The sequence below is a fragment of the Lygodium microphyllum genome, chromosome 30 (genome assembly GCF_053477565.2).
Source record: "Lygodium microphyllum isolate KBCC chromosome 30, Lygodium_microphyllum_v1.1.10, whole genome shotgun sequence".
Lineage (NCBI taxonomy): Eukaryota > Viridiplantae > Streptophyta > Polypodiopsida > Schizaeales > Lygodiaceae > Lygodium > Lygodium microphyllum.
The window spans coordinates 68,671,242-68,694,438 of record NC_141164.1 but is presented as its reverse complement, the minus strand read 5'-3'; the positions used below and the strand labels follow the sequence as shown (position 1 = coordinate 68,694,438).

General features: G+C 37.9%; 1 protein-coding gene across 2 annotated transcripts; it reads left to right on the top strand.

The window, feature by feature from the left end:
- Window positions 1–5,309: 5,309 nt before the first annotated feature.
- Window positions 5,310–10,485, top strand: LOC148009964 (protein TIFY 4A-like). Of its 2 annotated transcripts, XR_015689689.1 has the most exons (8): window positions 5,310–5,951; window positions 6,479–6,714; window positions 6,856–7,055; window positions 7,185–7,269; window positions 7,350–7,551; window positions 7,648–7,705; window positions 7,786–8,294; window positions 8,410–10,485. XR_015689689.1 is itself a non-coding variant. In XM_087672762.1 (7 exons), the coding sequence occupies exons 1-7, from the start codon at window positions 5,639–5,641 to the stop codon at window positions 8,066–8,068; spliced, it is 1,377 nt and encodes a 458-aa protein (XP_087528888.1). In that variant the 5' UTR covers window positions 5,310–5,638; the 3' UTR covers window positions 8,069–10,478. The 2 variants fall into 2 exon arrangements, 1 of the variants encoding a protein (XP_087528888.1); XM_087672762.1 differs by having other exon boundaries at window positions 7,786–10,478.
- The last annotated feature ends 12,712 nt before the right edge of the window (window positions 10,486–23,197 follow it).

The window sequence follows — 23,197 nt, the reverse complement described above, 5'->3', positions numbered from 1 at the left end:
ACATGACTCTCCATTGTTAGAGGAAGACACAGAAATATTAATATTTGAAGTTATCCTCAACTATGATCAAACCACTGACAAAACAAATACTCCATATCATAATTATTTAATTAAGTATAAACACCATTTTGTTGAAGAATCCTAGTGGATTTAAAATATGATTAGCTAATAAGTGTATACTACTCATAGTCACATTGATGTTTGGGGGGCACAAATTCACAATATGAGATAGTGTTTTGTGAAAATCTATGACTATCTTATTTTCATAGGGTATGTACAAATTCACTACATTGAGATATTACATTGATATTGTGGATTACCTCATTATTGCAATGTAGATTTACTGCATGAGGCAGCAATAGTATGTGATTGATCACCCACATAGCTTTGTTTTATCAACTAAGGATATTTGCTTTTTAAGCCTTAGGTAATATTGAGATAATTTCTATGAAAATAAGATGATGTTTGTTTTATCAACTAAGGATATTTACTTTTTAAGCCTTAGGTGATATTGAGATAATTTCTATGAAAATAAGATGATGTTTATTTATTTGTTTCTGTGGATTTTCATTTGTCGATTTACCACATGATAGTGACTTGTTATGTGCGGACCCACGTGTAGCACTTGTCGCATTGTGCCTAGTAGATATATGGTAGAAAACTAATGTGTTTTGTGTTGTGGCGAGTATATGGCTAGATGAAGTTATGCAAAATATTTATTTTGAGTAGAGTGCATTTAAATGTGCAAGGATTAATAAATTTTTGGCACTTCAATAGCATGGAATTATTATATTTTTGGGCACTCTAGCATGGGACTATTATATGCGCACATGCAATTCAATGTGCAAGGCCTAAAGGATTAGACAATTCTGCATATTAGATAGAAGTTAGATATTATTAGACCAAACGCATAATGTTCAGCCAAAGAAAGTAAGAAGCTCAAAAGGGATGGTTTTCAATGTATCTTGAGTACAAACAGATAATGTAAATAGATGCATGGGGGAGATGCTCACCTATGAATTGGGGGAAGCGGGGATTGTATTTGTGATTTTTTTCAATTTCTTATCGACATTGAAATATTAGTACCTGAAGTTAATATCCTTGGCCATGACTAGAGCATTACTAGAATATATACTCAATATCATAGGTATTTCATTAAATATAAAAACCGTTCTATTGAAAAATCCTAGTGGATTTAGAAGTCATTGTCAACTTTGACTTATGTATATAGACTCACTCTATAAGGCAATACATTGATATTTTACATTGTCTTGTTGAGATGGTGCACATTCATCACATGAGGTAGCACTAAGACCACCCATGCACTTTTATTCATTTTATCACTTGAGGACAAGTGTCTTTAAAATCCCCACACAATGTTGTGGAAATAATACATATATTTTTTACAAAATTTTATTTTTAAATTTGTTGCATGATAATGACTTATTGCATGTGTGCACATGTGTGACACTAGTTGCATTGTGCCTATGTGTAGCTAAATGGTAGAGAACTAATGTGTTTTGCATTGTGGTGAGTAGAATATTAGATGAAGTTATGCAAAGTAATTGTTTTGAGTAGAGTGCATTTTTAATGTGCAATGACTAATTATTTTTAGCCACTTTACTTGCGTAGAATTATTATATTTTTGTGTATTCTCTAGCAAATGATCGAATATATATGCACATGTGCAATTTATTTATTTGGTTATAACTTTCGTAGAAAACCTAAAGGGTTATATAATATTTTTATACAAACCTTAGAATATGTTTATTAGATAGGAGATAGATAATATTAAGCCAAAACCATAGGGTTCATGCAAATAAAGCAATAGCACAAAAGGATAAATTTTCAATATATTGTGGGCACAAAAAGATAATGCAAATTCATAAATACATGCATAGGGAAGGTGCTCACCCATGAGTGGGGAAATATTGTACCCAATCTTTTTGTTTTGCTTTGTTATCTCTATTTTCTCTCATGTAATTTATGCATTCTCTCAATTTTAAGTTCATAGTTATTATCGTACAATGAAGGACTACAACATCAGGTAATATTATGATAATTACTATAAACATACAATAATCTTATATTCTGAGTGGAATGGGTTTTATTATACAAGCTGAATTAATTATTTATAGACATTACTTTAGCATGGAATTATTGTGCATGTACATGTATAATTTACTTATGATTGTAACCTTTGTGTAAGGCCTAAAGGGTTAGAGAATAACTTTTCATACAAGCCTTAGAAAAGCTAATAGTTTATTTAGTTAGGAGTTGGCAAATAAAATGCCAAAAGCATGTCATTAATGTAAAGAAAGCAATAGTCTAAAAAAGATGTTTTTTCAATATTTTTTAACACAAAACATAATACAAATCTATAAATACATGCATGCGGGGAGATTGTACCCAATCTTGTGCGGTGCACTCTTTTTCTATTTTCTCTCTTCTTGCAATTTGTGAATTCTTTCAATTTCTTGTCAATTTGAGTTGTTGTATAGTGAAGGGCTATAATATTGATAATTACTATGAAAATAAGATGACGTTTACTCATTTTTGTAGATTTTCATTTGTCTATTTGCCATACCCTGGTGACTCATTATGTTAGGATCTCTATGTAGCATTGGTCACTATCATGCTACCGATAAATAGACAAATGAAGATCCACAAAAATAAATAAATGAACATCAACTTATTTTCAGAGCAATTATAATAACATTTTGAAATGAAAAACATTGGGTTTGGTCAAGTAGGTAATCAGTTTTGAGAATGTATAGTATCATGTAAAAAAGTGTAGATACAAAGAGCTTCCCATCTTACAAGAATGATACACTAAGAGTTATTAAAATTGCCTCACATGTATATACAAGGGGTTTAGTCATAGGGGCTTGGATGCATGTGATGGTTTTTAGGAAGGAGTTGTCACACAATCTTGTAACATGCCAATAACCCCGAAACTCACTTGAAAATGAAGTTTGGCCTTTAAAAATTAATTTACATACTAAACTACACACTCTCTCAAGATCTTGCTTCTCCTAAGACAACTCCTTAAGTTAAAGAAGATGAACTTGAGTGTTGGGCAAACTCATGATGCAAAAGTCTGCTTTGATACCAATTGTTAGATTTAGGGTTGTGGTGCATAAAAAATACACATTCACATAAGACAAGGAAAAGAAGTTCAAGAGCTTTGATACCAATTGTTAAATGTTGGTATAATGGTGCTTGGCTAACTTGTTTTGTGGGCAAGCTGTTTGATAAGTTTGAACCAATTGTAGATGCCATGAAATGTAGACCCATAGAATTTCTAAAGTAACAAAATCGTGAGTGTCGAGTTAATTGTTTTCATTTGATGAAACAACTAAGGAACCATTGTAGCAAGCCAAGGGTGTGATTGTTAATAGGAGTGGCTCAAATCTAAGTTGGAAGTGAAAAGGACGATTACTCAATGGTGTTGATGGTGAATGGCCATGAAATGCAATTGGCCCTATGAAATGTATTTGTATAAATGGTTTGAATCGTATTGTTTTTTAGGCTTCAAGTTCTGAGTCAATTGATCTTAAATAAGCATGTACCCATTGAACTAACTTAATTGCTTTTTCACGTAGGTTGGTGATTACAAATTTGTGAAGCCATTTCTGATATCTTGAATTATCAAAGTGGATGAAGTAAGAAACTTGTCAACCTCAAAGGAGTACAAGGTATGTGGTTTGAAAGCTTGTGCCTATACATTAAGAATGCTCTTCTCAGTAGGTACATGAGAGTTAGGTTTCTATCAATTGTTTTTGAGCATGCAAGTTAGGTTTCTATAAATCATTTGAACATAACTAGTAGGGTATTCAAAATTGAGCACTTGACTTGGTTACCCCTTAGTATACACAAATTTGTGGGTCTTATACCATATGGTTATTTATGTTCGTTATACCTACCTTTGTTATTTGTCGAAGCTATATGATGTAAAAGGCAAATAGTTGGCCAAAACCAATGTCTTTCACCCTATGTTATGAGCTTGCAGCTGTTGATGTTATCAATCTTAGGTCCATGACATGGGACAAGTTGGCTTGATTGTTTTGTCTACACCATAAATTCCATCGCTAAAGTTCTAGTCAAGAAGAGCACAATGTATATTATAAATCACACTTGATTAGATGTCTTGTATCTATTTTTGTTACAAATTGAGTGTAGTCCCTATATGGAGCTTCATAATCATTGATCAACTTATTGAGACTTGGGCCTTTACAAATTATACTTGGCAAGTTTGGAGATTTTCATATTTTCAAGTTTCCCAATGATATTTAAATGATTGGAAGTTTTTGCTCATGTAGTTAATCTCTCACTTACTCGAGGAAGCAATGCATGGTAAGAGGAAATGATGCAATCGATTCTATAAACTAAGACATGGCCAAGAAAGTAATGAAAGTTATGTACTAATCCTTGTACACATAAACTTCTCTATATGAAAATGCATTTCACAAATACAAATATCCAATGTTATATGCAAGGTTCTTTATATTTACTTTTGGGGTCTTCTTTAAGAGTTTCATTATCACTTAGATAATCTTAAGGGCTATCCTCAAGCAGCGTACTTATCTAGTTAAGTTAGCAACGTCTTTGATATGTACATCTAACTTATGAATGAGAGAGGATGGCCCAAAGCTTTTGGACCACTTGAGAGAGAGAGAGAGCGATTAGCTTGAGAGTTCTATTCATTTACCTTTCCACAAGTAACAGGAGGGCTAGGGGGAGTCTCTTTAAAGGGCAAATTTCTTTACAAAAGATGGATGATTGATTGATTGAGAGAGAGTCACCAAAGTGATTTGAACATGAGCAAAGCTATATAAGTTGTTTACAAAAGCATGAGAGGTACCCCTAGCATTTGTGAAAGATCGAGGTAAATGAATTGCAATAACCTAAAAAAAAAGAAGGTTTAAAACATTGAATTTCACAAGATTTTTGGTTATAAAAATGGCAAATACATGTATTTTAATTCAAAAAGTCCCTTTAAAATTTTGAGATAAAGGTCTTTATATTTACTACCAAAATATTTTTTTGTGAATGTTGGGTTCCCAGTGACCGCAACCCCTCGAGATCACACCCTATGCGAACAAGTCGATGTACTTGCGTGTGGAGGAGCTCTTAACTCCACTTAAACACAAAAGTTATGGCCCCCTTAACTCCTCTTAAGCACAAAATTAATACTCCAACAACAAAAAGCTGAATTCAAACACCTAGTGTCATGGTGAGACATTCTATTGATGATTTGATCAGTCTTTGAAAGTTCCCAAGTGGGGAGCTTCTTATTTGCTTAGCCTTTCACTATCCACACACAGTGCCCAAGGCCTCTCTCTCCCCCTCTCTCTCTCTCCAGTGTCAATGTCTCTCTTTCTGCACTCTCCTGATGAAAGCCATGGCCTTTCTACTTCATCTTTGCCCCTCTGCTTCAGCAGCCACATCAAACAGAGAAAAGGGAAAGCCCCCACTGCGCCCCCCATCGCTGTCCACCCCCTGCCCTCTCTCCCCGTCTCCTCCCCCCTTTCCCCCGTCTCCTGCTTTCCCCATCCCTTCACCTTTCCCTCCTTGTTCTGTCAACATTCCCTCCCCTTTCTCCTCTCCTTCTCCCTCTTCTTCTTAAGCTCCTCCCATGGCCGCCTTTTGCACATCCCCCAACATGCCCATCAGCCCATCAATCACTCCTCAGAGAACGCAGAGCAGCCCTCTGAATGAAACCTCAGGCCAAGCTTCCATGGAATTGGGGGCACAGCTTGAGGCACAGAGCTTTGATACGGGGGAGGCTCAATTCAGAGCAAGGGACACAGTGGAGAAGGAGAGCCATATTGGGCCTTCTTCCAAGCCTACTGAAAGAGCTCTCTTAGATAAGCCCTTGGAAGAGTTAACCAAAGAAGACATCATGCAGCTCACCCGAGAGGACTGTCGGAGGTATCTCAAAGAAAAAGGTATGGTCTTTTGTCCTGCCATCAAAGGTGAATTCAGCAGTAAGCTTTGAAATCCATGTTTTTTACTCAGGACAAAACAGTAGAGTCTATAAGAAGGGGTTTGATAGTACTTCATGTTTTTTTACTCAGAAGAAACCAATAGAGTCCATAAGAGGGGCTTTGATAGTACGTGCAAATGTTTGGTAGCATTGATACCAATTGTCAGATGTCCTGATTGCATGTGCTCCCCATTTGTGTGCTGTTTACAGACACATTTGCAATCCCCTCCCCCCAGTTCTGCTATTGACATATCCATTTTCATTCCCATTGTTCATCCTATCACACGATTGATCAAATGTGAGTGTATCACTGTTCATTCTACCTTGAAACATGATTGATCAATGTGATATACATTACAATTCTCTGTGACTGCTCTCTGACCCAAATGTACAATGCCTCCTAGCAAGTGTGGACAGGTCCCTTTGAGATTTGGGACACACCATGTCTGCTATAGCTAACATGGTCCTGGAATCAATTTCTCAATTCAGGCATGAGAAGACCATCGTGGAACAAGTCACAGGCTATCCAACAAGTGCTGTCTCTCAAGAGGCTGTTTGACTGCAAAGCTGATGAAGGGACAACAAGAGTTAGGGTATCAAACAGCTTTAGGAAACCGGACATTGAGTCTTCTGCCAATCCGGGTCCAAATAGACTGCATCACATGTGTCCAGAAGAGGCAACTGGCACACAAGAAGAACCACTAGCACCTTCTCAATATAACAGTGTCAGACCTAATCTCCATTTTATTTTTGGTCAATATTAGTTAAGCTGTTTACTTTATTTCTTATCTAGAGCTGGAGACAGGTTTGCTAATACTATCTCTTTTCGATGTCTTTTCTTGGGTGGTTGTACTTGTGCACTTCAGATGGTAATTGCTAATGTCCAGCCAAAAGATATGTACTCTTCCAGAGTACACGGTGACTTACATTTGCAGCCTTCAAGCCAGTTTGGATCAGTTGAATTCTCAAGAGGTTTACCAGCTTCGATACCTATACCTGTGCAGCCACAAACAGGCAGTGCAATGCTCTTTCAAACCACATGCTCCCAAAATAAAGAAGCAGTTGGGTAGGTTAATTGGATCAATGGATATGGATTGATCAGTATTGGATATACCTACAGTTTTATTTGCACACTGTCTTTTCTTCAAGTTCTACAAGGAATTCATGTTTGTTTATTCTTTTTTCGGTGACATAGGGTTGCAGGCAGGAAAACTTCAGCACAACTTACCATTTTTTATTCAGGAATGGTGAATGTTTATGATGACATTCCAGAAGATAAGGCAAGTCTGTAATGTATCAGAAAAACACGTGTCCTTAAAGATTTTATTCAAAACTTGACATGTTAAAAGCTTTTGCACAGGCTAGAGCCATCATGCTGCTAGCTGCGAGGTTTAATCAATCCTTATCATCCATTCGGTCTGAATTTCTAGACTCTCCTGTCTCACCAACAGCAGATGGATCAACCACTGTGATCAGACCTGTTGGTGTGTATAGTCCTCCCATGAATGCATCCTCCTCTGGGGTTGTGTCTTTGCAACAAGCCTCTAATAGCACCCAGCCAGGTTACATTTAACTTAAGTTGCTTCATCCATTTACTTAGCTCAATCCTGATTGTTCTCTAAATGTGCTCATGTCTTGTTGTGCTCTTTCAATTGTAGAACTCCCACCATCTCGAAAGGCATGCCTTCAACGGTTTCTCGAAAAAAGAAGGGACAGGTACTTTATGAAATTCCCATTTGTAAAGGACTTTTTGAATAGTGAACCTGCAGACTATTCGATTTGATGATTTTTTGCAGGTATAAGAGCAAAGCTCCATACATAAGCTCTAAGAAGGTCACTTCTACTGACCTGCCTGCTCAGCCTACCACAGACCCAGGTTTCTACCATGATTTAGTGTGCTTAACACAAGGGCAGGTGCCAGTGCTATCTGGTGGGAGTGACTTGTCTTCACCACAGATACCTGTACAGATGAGTTCTTATGGATTTGACACATGTCCTGGCCAGTACACAAGTGCAAAAATGAAGGAAGGGAATGGAGGTGTGGATAAACATTGGTCCTCAGAATCCTCTACATCTTAGCACAGTCCAACTTCAATGCAGGGTTTCAATCTTTTTGTTCATTGCAAAGAGCTGCTAAGAAGTTAGATCAGACTGGTGTGGGCAGCTTGATTGCTTTGTTTGTGATTGAACACAAGCTGGGGATGTTTTTGCTTGCATTCCTAACGATGTCATTCTCAGAAGAGGATAATGAATGGGGCTATGATGAGGCCAATCACAAAGAAATCCCATCCTCATTCCCTTTTTGGTGGGTGATCTCCCTGTGAGATTGTACACTTGAGAGTTCAAGTGTTATAGTGAATGCTGAATGTGCAAGTTAAACTGCCATGCCTCATGTGTCAAATGATGCTTCTGTTGTGCAGTATCATCGGACAGATGATTAGGCTTTTCAAACTTTCAAGGAATGAGAGGAGATTGCTTTGCGGTACCTTTGAAGGGGCCCATTTCTAAAGTTCACCGCATTCTTGAAGGACAACACTGTTGTTGGCAGCATGTCATCAGTGTGGAAGTTGCACTATTTGTGTGCAGAGATTCCCTCCAAAGAGTGGGAGGATGAAGTGTTTGGGCTGGAGGCTGGTTTGAGTCTGCAGCATTTTTGCAATAGTATTTTCAAACAGTGAATGGCTATGTCTTTTGGGATAGACCTTGCTTGTGTCACCTTTTCACAAAGAAAGACCAACATGTTATGCTTGTCCATGAACTCAATGTTGCATGTAACAACTTGGAAGTCCCATTCCTTCAGTAACTCCAGCTTGCTGTGAGTCTTCACAGAAAAGTGTCCGAGATTAAAAATCTGTTGGCTATACCCAAGCCAGCAAGAATTATTCCTTCCTCGCAGAAACAGACCATGGGAGTTGGTTGCTTGTGGTGAACAAGTCTTCATGGACAGTGTGTGAGCTCTTACAAATCTGTCAGCTACACCAAATTTAGCGAGAATGATTCTTTATTGCTGAAACAGAGTTTGTTGTAAGTGTCACATACAAATTGTGCTGAACATTTGGGGACATCAAGATTTGCCAGCCGTCCAGGAAAATGTGTGCTAAACGACCAACCTCACACTACAGATTGTGTTTCCTTCTGAATGGTGATCCTTGTAAGTTGATGGTTTTCATGCACGAGTTGTCGTATATCAGAACTTTGGGTCTTGGTTTTTCTGTGAGAAATATCAGAACTGGCATTTTGCAGTCAGTGTGTAGAGAGCGACTTTAGTCATTTCTGGGGATTGACAAGTGTCGTAAAGTCTTTCCTAGTTGCAAAGGCTTTTACAAAGTCAACCTTTGGTGCTAAGTCTGAAACAACTTTCACAAAATCAACATTTGGTGTGCCTGCTCTGCAAAGGAGTTAGGTCTAGAGGCATTGCTTGTCCCTTTGTGCCAGAATCATTAAGGCTCAAACAGATGATCTATGGACCAATAGTAAACTAAGCAAGGAAAGGTTTTGAAGGTGACACTAAATAGCTACAAATCAGGCATTACACTAAGTAGGAAAAGTAAGCACTGACTTGCTCTAAATGCAACAGACAAGAAAGTTCGAAACAGGTTTGATGACAGCAAAAAGATGTAGACAACCTGGTTGGTAGACTGGTGTTATTGTAAATTGGAGCTAAAAAACATGTACTAGTCAGATATAAGTCAAAGCACATGATGCAACAAACTGAGTTGAATACCAATGCATGATCGGGCTCTTTTTGTGTAACCTGTCCTTAATTGATTGAAGCACAAAAGTAATTCCCTGATAAAGCAGTGGCAATGATATGATTGTATTGAAGTAAGAATACCTTGGTAGACAAAGCTGGGAGCATGAGAAGCCAAAATATTAGTCATCTTATGCATGTCCTCATTGCGAGGTTATGCTCCAAAACCTACTTTATACATTACTTCCAATTCAGTGTCTCCCTCATACCCTCTAACAGTGGCTACAAAGGGTGAAAATTGTAATGGTTTGGTCCCATTCCACAAATCTTTGACTTGACATCCGATCTAGAATGTATGTTAGGGTTTCCTTTTGTCCATACACAATCCTCATTGGAGAGACCTCTTTTTCAAAATTCAAACCTGGAAATAGTGCTCCCATGACTTCTCTAGTCAAAGATCCTCTTGATAAGGGGCAATTTCAGCAATCCAGTCTTTAAAAGCTGAGAACTATCATTTTGGAATTCACATGTCCTAAGCCTTGTTGCATGATTTTGTTGTTGACTCACTGCTCAGAATCCCTTTAATCAAAGCCCATGTTTAGTGTTGTCACAATCTCCTCGCCCTTGTGCTTAATTAAGCTTGAAGTCTTAATGAAGCATTGTCTCATGTGGATGATTTTCATGGATGGTAGCGTAGTTGCAACTACTTCCCTTGCAAGCTTGCAGCTTGTGGTTAGATTCCATCTTTCGCTTGCCTCTTCAAAGGAGATTGCCCTGCAGTCTTTGATGGCTACATCATGTTGCTCTACTACCACTGTGTGTAGTAATAACTTTGTCTCTTCTATCAAGAACTAGATGATGTTTTTTTACGCATCCAAGTCCTTGTGATTATTGTTCTATATGGGAAGCAGCCATGAAGCAATTAGATCAGCTATTCAGCCTTGGGACTTTATGCTGAATAGTACTCCAGTTTTCACAAGCTCAACAATTGCTAAATCCAGTTTTTCACAAAGCCTTCTATTCTTCCAGTAGAGGATGTCTACTAGCATTTGCAACCAAGGTGTATCTACTCCTTCCAACATTTTATCAACATCTTTTTTCCTCCAAGGCATGCTTTTTCACATGGACATTTAACAATTGCCATTCATCAAGTTACCAGTGCTTCTTTAGACACTCCATCTCAATCAGGGCAAGGTAGGACTATGTATTGTACTTGGCCCCAAAGAAACTGCTAATCATGGAGTCGCATGTCGCCCTTTACTCTAGCTAGTTGAAGGCAGATAAAATTTGAGCATAGGGTGGATGAAAATCTTGACTGTCTTTGATAGTACGCAGAGAGAGGCTAAGCTTATTGAACTCCAGTAACTCAGTTTCTTCCTAACCCTTGTCGTTAGCTATGAGGGTTTATGAGATCCTTTAACATCAGTGCCCAAGGGACGATCGAGGTGTCTAAATGTTTTGGCCTTTGCCATATATCTTGCCTTCCCATCCGAGGTATACTGAGTCATGTTTTGTTATGGCGATACGTGATGATTCGCCAACGTTGATGGAGAAGCGTACAACTGTCTCATATATTTGCAGTAGCTTCAAGGCATTGTCAAGATGATCTTTGTTTGCCTGTAACACCAGCAACATGGAGTCATCAAACCAGTGACTTGCATTTTGTTTTCTGCGATGCTGAACTCCCTGCAACTTGCCATCCCAGACTTGAAAAGGCTCTTAACAAGGTTCCATTCATATGTATGTATGTATGATATATACTGCAACTTGCCATCCCACAGACTTGAAAAGGCTCTTAACAAGGTTCCATTCATATGTATGTATGTATGATATATATATCATACATACATACATATGAATGGAACCTTGTTAAGATATATATCATACATACATACATATGAATGGAACCTTGTTAAGAGCCTTTTCAAGTCTGTGGGATGGCAAGTTGTATATATATATATATATATGTATGTATGTATGTATGATATATATATCATACATACATACATATGAATGGAACCTTGATAAGAGCCTTTTCAAGTCTGTGGGATGGCAAGTTGTATATATATATATATATATATGTATGTATGTATGTGAGCGACTTACCATCTAGCAAGAATGGAACATTTGCAATCTTTTTAGGAAATCTCATTCTCTCATTGTTTGCTTCAAGTATCCCCAATTACCCTTATCAAAAGCTTTTGTCCATATCAAGCTGGAAGCCCATAATTTTTTATGTGTTTTGGCCCATTACGATATTCAGAGCATTATACATTAAAAACTTGCTTTTCATAGAAGGAAGCCATATTGATGTTTTTTGATGCATCTTTGTTGCTTCATGAGCTTGTGGGCTAAGGCTTTGGTGAGCAATTACTTTGCAGTCCCCATAAGTAAAACAGTGATTTCTTCCTCCGTCCACTCTATCGGGTCCAAACCGTCTCTAGTGATTCGTTTTGGTACATTGACTTTGTTTAGGTATTTGGCTTATGATGTAGGACCTCACCACTCATCCAATACATAAACCATGAACAAAGCTTTGCATGATGAAGCAATGGAGCTTTATGCATACAAGGTCTTAGAGCATCCTATGTCTAGCGCAATGTACCTCAAGCAAGGTCACTTCAATTGAGCCATCTTAGCATTTTTATGTCTTGCCTTCCAAACCACATGACATTGCTTTTTGAGATCCTCATCCAACTTTTCAATGGCCCCTTCAATCATGTAATTAAAGGTGACTTAAAATCCTTGCAATGTGCAACATGTAATTTGTGTTGACCTTTTAGAAAGATACGAGAGTTAGAATTACAAGAGCATGCTTTGAAAGAGGACACTTAAAAATCTACCTCCATTGATGCTACTACTGGGAGCAAATTGCCTTCCTAGTTGCTATACTAGCTATCCAATCTTGCCTAGTAACCTAGGTGACAAAGCAAGTTAACCTTAAGGGTGTAACATTTAATTGAAGGAAATATTTCATATAAACTAATCCAATGAGATCACATGCAAAGCACTAACCCATGCCTCTATTTTTCTTAGCTCCTTGAGGCCAAGGGGTAGAAGTGAAAGCATCTAGTTTATGAGTTACCATATTTAAGTCCCCACTAGACCATCCATATCCAATTCTTCGACTCCCCAATGTGCCCCAAAGTCATGCTCCATTCCTAGCATCATTGAAACCATTGACATTGATATTGTTGTTGATTGGAGCATCTTCCTAATTAATTGTAACTCCATTCCTAGCATCATTGAAACCATTGACATTGATAATGTTGATTGGAGCATCCTCCCAATCAATTAGTAACCCCACCAAAAGTTGGCCATCCTTTGAGTTGGCTTTCAATGTAGGACTGAGCTGAGTTTTAACAACAGTGAAGACATATGGATTCCCCACCTATCTCTCCTGCCCAGAACAAGGGTAGTCCTTGTAAAGGGACAAGTTTTTACTTTTTGCATGTTGCTTTCTAGGCTTGTTTGATAGATCCATCTCCAAAAAGGAGATCTCTTATTTCCTCCATTTAAATGATTAGCAACAAGGGTGGCTAACTTAGTTCAGTGTTGATAAATAGCTTAGTTGCCTTGGAAATTTTCAAAAATAATATTAGGCATTAGAAGTCTATGATAAGCATTCATTTGCCATGGGCAATCCACAAAGGCTCAAAGGACATTCTAAAAGACTATTGACCACACTAGAGAGAGAAAAAGGGTTGGGGCCACTTGTTTGTGAAACCATATGTATTTAAATTTAAAACTAATAGAATCTCTCATTCTTGTGTCTACAAACCTTTCTTCCTTTTTCTTTTCTTGTTGCTTCCACCATAGCTAAAGCTTGAGTAAGGATATTGTGAGGGAAAGCGAGGAAGTGGGGATCATGAGTGAAGCTCTTTATTTCATCTTCTTGCTTCTTCCCTCTTCTTCTTTATCTCATACCCATTGTCGAGCTTGAGATGTGCCCCCCTCGGTTCCCATTCCCCCAAAGGAGAACATTCTTTTCTCCATTCTTTCTTCCATTATTCTTCTTCTCCCCTTCTTAATATAGTATTCTTGGAGGTGTCAAGAGAGTATTAGATGAAAGAGGCAACTTGAAGACTACCAAGAGAGCGTTACTTGGATCACGAGGGGGCCATGGAAGCTCCTATATGGAGAGATTGGGTTACACTAAGAGAGGTAAGTTTAGGTAAGTCTACCATTCCCTTTGAGCTTTCTATTTTTCTTCTACAGTCTTGGGATAGAATAAAGAGAGCCTAATTGCCTTAGAGCAAGACTATATAGCCAACTATGTAAGAGGTAGCTTGAGCCATAGAGAGAGTGGAAGATCTTGAAAGAATAAGAGCTTTGGAAGTGTCTCGCTTTTGAGCTTGTAGAGCATGACAACCAAAAACAAAAACCATGTGATTTTACAAGCTAGAATCCACCATAAGATTGTGAGAAAACATAACAAAATACTTACAATCATATCTTGGTGGTTATTCTTCTTATTTATCTCAAACTTTTCAAAATGTTATGTATAAACTATAAATTTATCTACTATAGCTCTTACATTTTGCACTTAACAACATGTTAGAGAATGTTTTACAAGATGAAGACATGAATTCTATACTTTACATTCCCCTCCTTTTCTCTCCCATCAAATATTCTAGGTCTCAATCTCATATTGTCGGAAATCATTATAGACTTCTAGACTTAGGTGAAAGGTCCAAACATTCTTTGATAAATTCTTTATCTCTATGCTCCACTTCACCCTACTCATCTTCCGCATTTGTTGTGTTAGGATCATGCAATAATTCGAACTCGTTGGAATCTTTGGCCATTCTCCTAAACTTGTCACAAGCTTCAACAAGTTCATAGACTTGATAGATCTTATGTGGAAAAAGATAAAATATAATGACATATAGCCAACTTGCATCCAATGAACTAGGTGAAAAATAACTAGACATACATAAGTGATGTATTAGTGGCATATAACCATCTTACATCTAATGGATTGGGGTGAAAAATAACATGATATACATAACCGATGTATTAATGACATATACTAACATTCATACATACTCACAATGATTGGGAACCATGAAAGTGTCATGTAGGTCTTTTCATAGCCTAGTGTAGTCAATATCTACAAAACCCGATGCATTTCTTTAAACGGTCACATTTGGTTCCTCCATGATCACCTAGAATCATTGCATGACAAGTATGAACATGCTAATGTGTGATGATCCATCCTTAGAATCTCTTGTACATTGTCAAACTAATCCATAGAGGAGACAAACATATTGGATCTTTAGCCCTCCTATACTCTTTTGTTCAAATTTTGTCATTACTCCATAGTCAAAGATTTGGTACTTTTAATCCACATGCTTTGTATGGAAATGTTGGTCACTTTGACATATGACTATGATTTCCTTTATACTAAAACACATAAAGAAAAAGTCAGAAAGTGGATGGAAGCATTATGTGTGTACCAAGGTTTTAGATAACAACAAAAAATGTCACTATGACTTACCTTTATGGCTATACCTTCTTGAAAACTCCCATTCCTTTTTGAGGTTCGTAACTCTTCCCTCTTCCCTCTTTCCTTGCCCTCGTTTATGCCCGTTTATGCATGCTATAACCATTTGAGTGCTATAAAGTTTCACAATGATTCTAGCTAATTCGGATATCATAGATTTTGATATCTATGGCTGGCTTTGAAAGCATGTATAGTGACCCTTCTTTCCTTTTTTGCCTCCTACAAAGTTAGCAATTTATCCATGGCTAATTATAGATATGTTCTAATTTTCTAGCCACAAAAAGGCCACAAAAAAAACACATCCATTGTGATGTGATCTTAGAAACTCTATCCTTCAATTGTAATTATGCTATTAATTCTAATTTAAATTATGGGATTTATTTGATATTCTTGATTATGTACATGGTTATTATCATGTTCTAACCTATACTTGGAACATTTCTAAGTACAATTCAAGTCATTACAATGTTTAATATTAATTTAAACATTCTCATAAAAAAAATTCATTGTGAGTGCTTCAATTGCTCCATTAGACGAAATCCAAGGTTGCCTTATACCATTATTTTGAGGCCTACAACTAGTATCTAAGCGTGAACGTGGTAAGGACATTATTTGGTTTGGATACATTATTATGTTCATTCCTTGCAAAGAAGAATTGTTCCACATGGTTTTTAGCAAGAGTGTACAAAAAAATCTCTAACCACCACAACATGGAGCTTAAAAAGAGACTCACTTTCTACATGGTGGATATCAACGAGCTTAGCCTTGTGCTCACCTTTATTAATTAGCTTCTTGACTCACCCCTCAAGCAAGCTAATTCACCACATAGAGCACATGACTTGAAGCTTATATTTCCATGGGTGGTGTACCTCAATCATACTATAGTGGGGAGACCCTCACCTTATCTTTTGAGATTCTCAAGAATCTTTCTTGTCTTTTGATGTCATCTAAATACTCCTTTCACACAAATTTCCCATGCTCACTCATTGCTCACAAGCACCATGGAGAAGAATTAGGAGCCCAAAGATCCCCTCTTTATAAAGGAGACATGCCACTTGTGGGCAAAGCGTTTTGGAAGACCACTACAATTGGCATTAAGAGTAATATGATGCACCTTTTACACTTCTATGATATACAATGAAAATCTATTTTATACCCCTTTCTTAGATGTAAGATTTTATATGATTATTGCCATGCATGTTTGATGATTAATTTTACATATGTGTGTGTGTACTTTGATTGGATTGCAACTGTATAGAGATGCTTGCACTAGATTCTAGCATTTGTTGATGCTAAGTCTAAAAGAGTTGAAATGCAAAGGTATCTCTTTTAAAGCACTTCCATTCTCTTGTGGAGCTTCTAGATTTTAGGACTTACTGAAGGCAACATATATAATTCTACTAAATTATAGCATTCCTTAGCATCAAATTTATATGAGTTGGAATATAGAAGCTTAGATTAATGCAAGCATACCCATGCATCCTCAAATTTGATGATCTATTTAGCCTTAAAAAATGCTTAAAGTTGGTATGGTTGTTCATTGTCAAAATTTTCTAAAACAAAAGAAAATGAGCACCTTGTAAAATTGGATTAGCTAAGATGGAATCTACATGTCATCAAATAACTTAATTTTCATGAATTCAACTTCAATAGAACCCTTTGTCACATCAATTAGAGGGCATTTTGATGAGTCCTTAGTTGCTTAAGAATAGAAACCCTCTCATCATCCTTGTGCATTTAGATATTTATGGTGCCATGGCCTATCAAGTACTTTGTGAGGGTTTGATGATTATTTGCATAAATTTTGGGCATATTTGGTTAGGCATTGGCTACATTAAAACACTTTCTTGCTATGGTTGAGAAACAATTTGGGCATGGGTTGAAATGCATTCAATTTGACAATGGGGGTGAATATGTCTCTAAGACATTTGAGCAAATTTGTGATAAGAGAGGTATTAAGCATCAATTGACATCACCTCGTACATCCCAACCTAGAATAGAATTGTAGAGCCAATGAATAAAACTATTTAGGAAATAGTTTGCAAGGTATGCTTAGTCAGGTAAGCTTACCAAAGTACTTTTGGGCTAAAGTAGTTACTATGACTGTTCATTTGATTAATAGGTCCCCATGCATTACTCTTGGTGGTAGAGTTATAGAGGAGGTATGGTCTAGTAAACCTCCCTCATATGTACACTTGCTCAAGAAGAGCTTTGAGATGGATATGGGGTATGCCTCTCACATACTTGATATACACATTCATGCAATCACTCTATGAGACCCCTTTTTCTATAAAACAAGTACATTCATAAAGTCCTTGAGTAGTTCCATATGCAAGGTGGTTGCCCATTACCTTCTCATGTAAAAGTTAGTTAGGTATATTATTCCTAGTTAGATGACAAGAGGGCTGAGATGGACAAGATCTCATAAGCATCTGCAATGGGAAACTTGATATATGCTATGATAGCCACTAGTCCTGACATAACATTTGCAATGGGACACATGGTGGCACCTAGAAGGCAACATTAGGATGTCGTGAAGGGTATTATGAGATACCTTAAGAGCACTTAAGATATGTGTATTTGTTATGGTGGATAAGATATTGAAGTTGTGGGCTAAGTAGACTCTCACTATGTAGGACATGCAAATAGTAGGAAGTCTACCTTTGGCTCTATCTTCATCTTTGTTGGAGGTATTATTTCTTGGATATCCAAGGTGCAGAAATGCATAGCTTTATCTATGATAGAGGTTGAGTACATTGTAGCCACTAAGGTTTGGAAGGAGGCCCTATGGTTAGGCCAGCACTATGACTCCTATATTGCATTCGAACTCTATGAGTGTTATTCAATTGGCACATAATCCGGTCTTTCATACAAAGACCAAGTACATCGAGGTCCATTATCACTTCATTAGAGAGGTGATTGAGGACAAGAAGATAGAGCTTATCAAGATCTCGATTGATGAGAATCCTATATATTTTCTTACTAAAAGTCTCCGAATGGAATGCTATGCCTTCCTTAAGAAGATGATGGGCGTAGAATGAGATGATGTCTATTTCTCATCCTATTGTACTTATGTGTACACATTGCAATTTGTCACTTTTTTTTTTGTTTTCTCCGCACTCAGTCATATTTTCCTTTAAGTGGGAGGTAGTTGGGGATTAAAGGCCACTTGTACCTAGCCGCCTACATTTACTTATACTTACTACCCACACACGTGTATATTGCAAGTGGCAGCTACCCGCCCCTCACTGTTACTTTTCTTTTTATTCTTTACATGAAAATAGCTTAAGGAAAGGTAGACCACATATTCTAACTATTGTGAAGGGAGAAGCTTGAGCGGGAGCACGATTAAACGGAAGCAAAGGAGATGTAAGATATAGCGGATGGAGCAAGAGAGAAAGAGAGAGAGACTCAAGATATGAGAACTCCGATAGTCACAATGTGTAATTGACCTTCCCTTATTCATTAGTCACTACAATAATAAATAATCAAGTGATAGTGATGGGCATCTACCACTTATAGTGTATAGGTGGGCAGATCCCATCACATGCAATGTACAAGTATGCAGCTACTATAAGTGTAGTGAATACACGAGCGGTATAGGTACATGTGTCTTTATCCCCAACAACCTCCCACTTAAAGGAGAATGTGACTCTAGTGAGGAGAGAACAAGAAAAAAGTGAAAAAGTATATATGTACATAGAGTACAATAGGATGAGGAATAGACGTCATCTCATCCAACACCAATCATCTTTTTAAGGAAGGAAAAATGCAATGTCGAGAGACTTTTAGTGAGCAGATATGTAGGATTCTGGTCAGTTGAGATCTTGACAAGCTCAATGGACTTGTTCTCAATGACCTCTCTAGTAAAGTAGTAACACACCTCAAAATGCTTTCTCTTTGCATGGAAGATTGGTGGATTCTTGGCCAACTGAGTAGCACTCATAGAATCTGAATGCAATGTAGGGACCACATTAATAATATCAAGGTCTACCACAAAGATGGCCTAACTAGAGAGCCTACTTACAAGCTTTAGTGGCTACAACATACTCTACTTATGTAGTAGAGAGGGCCATGCATTTCTATACCGTGGACATCCAAGAAATGGCACCTCTGAAAAAGGTGAAGACATAGTCGAAAGGTGGAATTCCCATTGCCTACATATCCTACATAATCAGAGTTAGTGTACCCCACGACTCTTGTATCTTGGCCACCATAACATATGCATATATTTACAGTGCCCTTAAGGTACCTCATCATACCCTTCATGGCATCTTAATGCTGCCTACCAATCGTAGCAAGATAGTGTGCTACAATTCCTACTACAAATACTATGTTAGGACAAATGACTGTCATGACATATATCAAACTACCCACTGCGAATGCATAAGGGATCTTGGCTATCTCGGCCTTTTTCTCATCAAACTACAAACAATCAGTCTTGACTAACCCTTACATGAGGAGGTAAAGGACAACCAATAGACTTAATATCCTACATATGAAATTGATCAAGGACCTTTTGGATGTACTTCTAATGTGACAAGTAAAGGAGCCCCTTAGAGTGATTGCATATGATGCACATCCCAAGAATATGTGAGGCATGTCCCATGTCTTCCATCTCAAAGCTCTTCTTGAGCTAAACTTTCAAGGCATCTAGCTTATCATGAGTGCTCCCAGTTAATCAACATATCATCCACATAGAGTACCAAAATCATAAGGCTACCATCATGGGCCTTCTTTGTGTATAAACATAGGTCCATATCACTGTGAGTATATCCTTATGAGTGCATGAGATCATCAAAATTGTGATACCATTCTCTAGGTGCTTGCTTAATGCCATAAATGCTATTTGTTCACTTGTATACTAGGTTTTCCATGTCTTTTCTTGAAAGCCCTTAGGCTATTGCATATATCTGATAAAGGTCTAGATCTAATTGCACAACCAAAGCCAGCATCAAGTGTAGGGTAGTCATCTTAACTAGAGGAAAGAAGGCTTCATTAAAGTCAATACTATGATGTTGTTTAAAACCCTTAAAAACCAATTTGGCCTTACATGTTGGCTCGGGACATCCATAAGTACTCTTCAACTTATATACGGACTTGCATGGCTAAGCACCCTTTCCATTAGGCAAAGGAAACACATCCCACGTATGATTTTTCTGCAATGAGTTATACTCTAATTGCATGGCTCTCTCCCAAGAGTAACTATTACCTTTGCCTATGGCCTCATCATAAGTAAGAGACTCACTAGCATTTGCCACTATAACATAGTCAATGGAGGGTGTAAACTGATCAAGTTGAGGTTTGCCTCTAGTAGACCACCTCAAAATAGATAGTGGGGCTTAAACATCCTGTCTAATATCATTGTCATGGGACACTAGAGTATTAGCTATAAGCTACCTAGCTGGCTATATGGGAACATGAGGCACCTCTTGAAATATCACAATGCGTAACTCAACTATCTACTTAGGATGCTTATGCATTTTCTCTTCATGAAAACAACATCATGGCTATAGATGACCTTCTGAGCTTGCAGATCCTGAAGACGATAGCCCATCTTACCTGCATCCTCATAACCAAGAAAGATACACTTCATTGACTTAGGATCCAATTTTTTGTGCTTGTCCTTGGGAACAGGGTAAAAGGCCTCACAACTAAAAGCATACGATGGAGGTTTTCCAAACCATACTCCTCTATAATCTAATAGACAATAGTAATACACATGGATCTATTAATCAAATATACAACAATAGTAATAACTGCCTCAATCCAAAAGTGCTATAGTAAGCCTACATGGCTAACCATAATATAGACTCTCTCTTGAATCATCATGTTCATGCATTCAGCCAGACCATTCTGGGATGGGGTATACATGGTGGTCAACTAATGCTTAATAACCCTCTTATCACAAAATTGCTCCAAGAATTTAGATACATACTCACCCCCATTGTTAAATCATAGGCATTTAAGCCTATACCTTGACTAGTCCTCAACAAGAGCAAGCCAATGTTGAAATATAGAAAAAACTTCTGATTTATGCTTTATGGGATATATGCCCAGACCTTATGTGAGTAATCATAAATGAAAGTAACAAAACACTTCACACCATCTAAGAAGTAACAAGGCATAGGGCCGTAAACATCAGAATGAACAAGAGCTAGAGGCTCACCCATGTGCATAATGCCAGACTTCTTATGTGAATTGCGTGTGTGCCTACCATGAAGATAATGATCACAAGAATCAAAATATTTATAATCAAGGGGTGGAAGACATTACAAATAGATAATCATTTTCATTCCCTTTAATAACATGTGCCTAAGGTGACAATGCCATAATGATACATGTGGTATTGCAGCCATTACCAAAACATGGTCGATAGTCCCAGATACAAGTAAGGGATAAAGAATGCCAAGCTTGGCACCTTGTTCAAGGGCAAGATTCCCACGAGTAATATTACATAAGAAATCACCAAAATATATAATGTAATCTGTATCATCCAACTATCTAGCAGAGAGTAGACTTTTGTGGAACATGGCATACATCATGCAAAGTGAAGATGCTACTTCAAGTAAACTATAACTGTACATCTCCAATAGCAATAATATCCAATGGAAAATAATTATCCAATTTGATAGAGCTCATCATGTTGTGATAGAGTAGAACCAATTGCGAATGAGAGGTAATATGAAATGAAGACATTGAATCAATTAGTCAACATTGAGCATAAGTAGATGAGACATCAATCAAGTGTGAAACATCAAGAGAAGAAGATCCAAGTATGTAATCATTATCCAAATCAGTCCTGTGGTGTAACGTGCCCGCCCTCAAATCATGGGATACGTCTTAGTAGTCCATCGAGAGATGTATCTAGAAGACGCCGCCCGGCACTCCCAAGGAATGACACAGAGTTTGCTAACTAGGGTCTCTTGAGTCTACCCCGCAATGGAACTTATGCGGCAGTTCCCACTAGGATCGACTTGAAGTCCGGGTTCCTTGTAATCGGGTCTTCCTAACAACCTTCTAGTGTCGGTCTACAACTGCTCCACTTTGCGCAGACACAACTGGGCCAAAGCAGACTCATACTGCACTTGGTTCAAAGAGAATGGGAAACAAGAGGGATGCATCGCTTGACCTCTCTGCCCGTAGGGCATAGTCCCATTCCGGTCCCCTATAACGGTATGAATCAAGTTTTTAATTTACAAGTTCTAAGGTCCTTGTCTATCTAACATTCACATCAAATAAATTCCATTGAGGAAAGCTCTAGCCTAACCGAGACCACCCTTCTGTAGGATAGATCCATTGGTCACATCCACAACGCTTCCCTCGGGGGTTGTTTTAGTTAACTAATTACCTACCACATTATGTTTGACACATGAAAGCGGCTTTCTTAATTAACCCATTAATCACAGGTTCCTTTACATAATTTAGGGCACAGACACGAAGACAAGACAACAAGATCAAACACTTCCTTAACTTATCTTCAGATTAATGTTTGTCTCCTGCCCATACAAGAGAATTTAGTGTCCCTTTCTACCTCCGCAAAAAAAAAATCATTCCGTCTCCCGGCAATAAAAACCCGAAGGTTTATCCTACTAAGATTTTGCCTTGTAACTAGTATCAAGGCCTCGAGATCCCATCTCGAGTCACGTAGAACTCTTGTGTAGGGTCTAGAGGCATTGGGATTTACGGCCAGAGCCCCCCCTGGCACCCAATTGTCCTCCTATGCCAAGTAATTTCCACGGAGAGACCTCTTGCGGCGGGTTCGGTCCACATTCCCGGTACGGATTCATAACCCCCTTGGTTAGGGTTTGGTGGTTCGCGGGGGTAGCTAACGCCATCCTTCCTTAATTATCCCTTCAGGAAATCATCCACAGCTGAAGCAACCAACCTAATAACATTTACTAGGGAAAACATCCCTTTTGTTCCCATGGCAATTTATCCTTACAGTTCTTCCTGCCATGAAAATATAATCACTTGGATATTCATCCAAAACCACAACCAATCCTTAAGT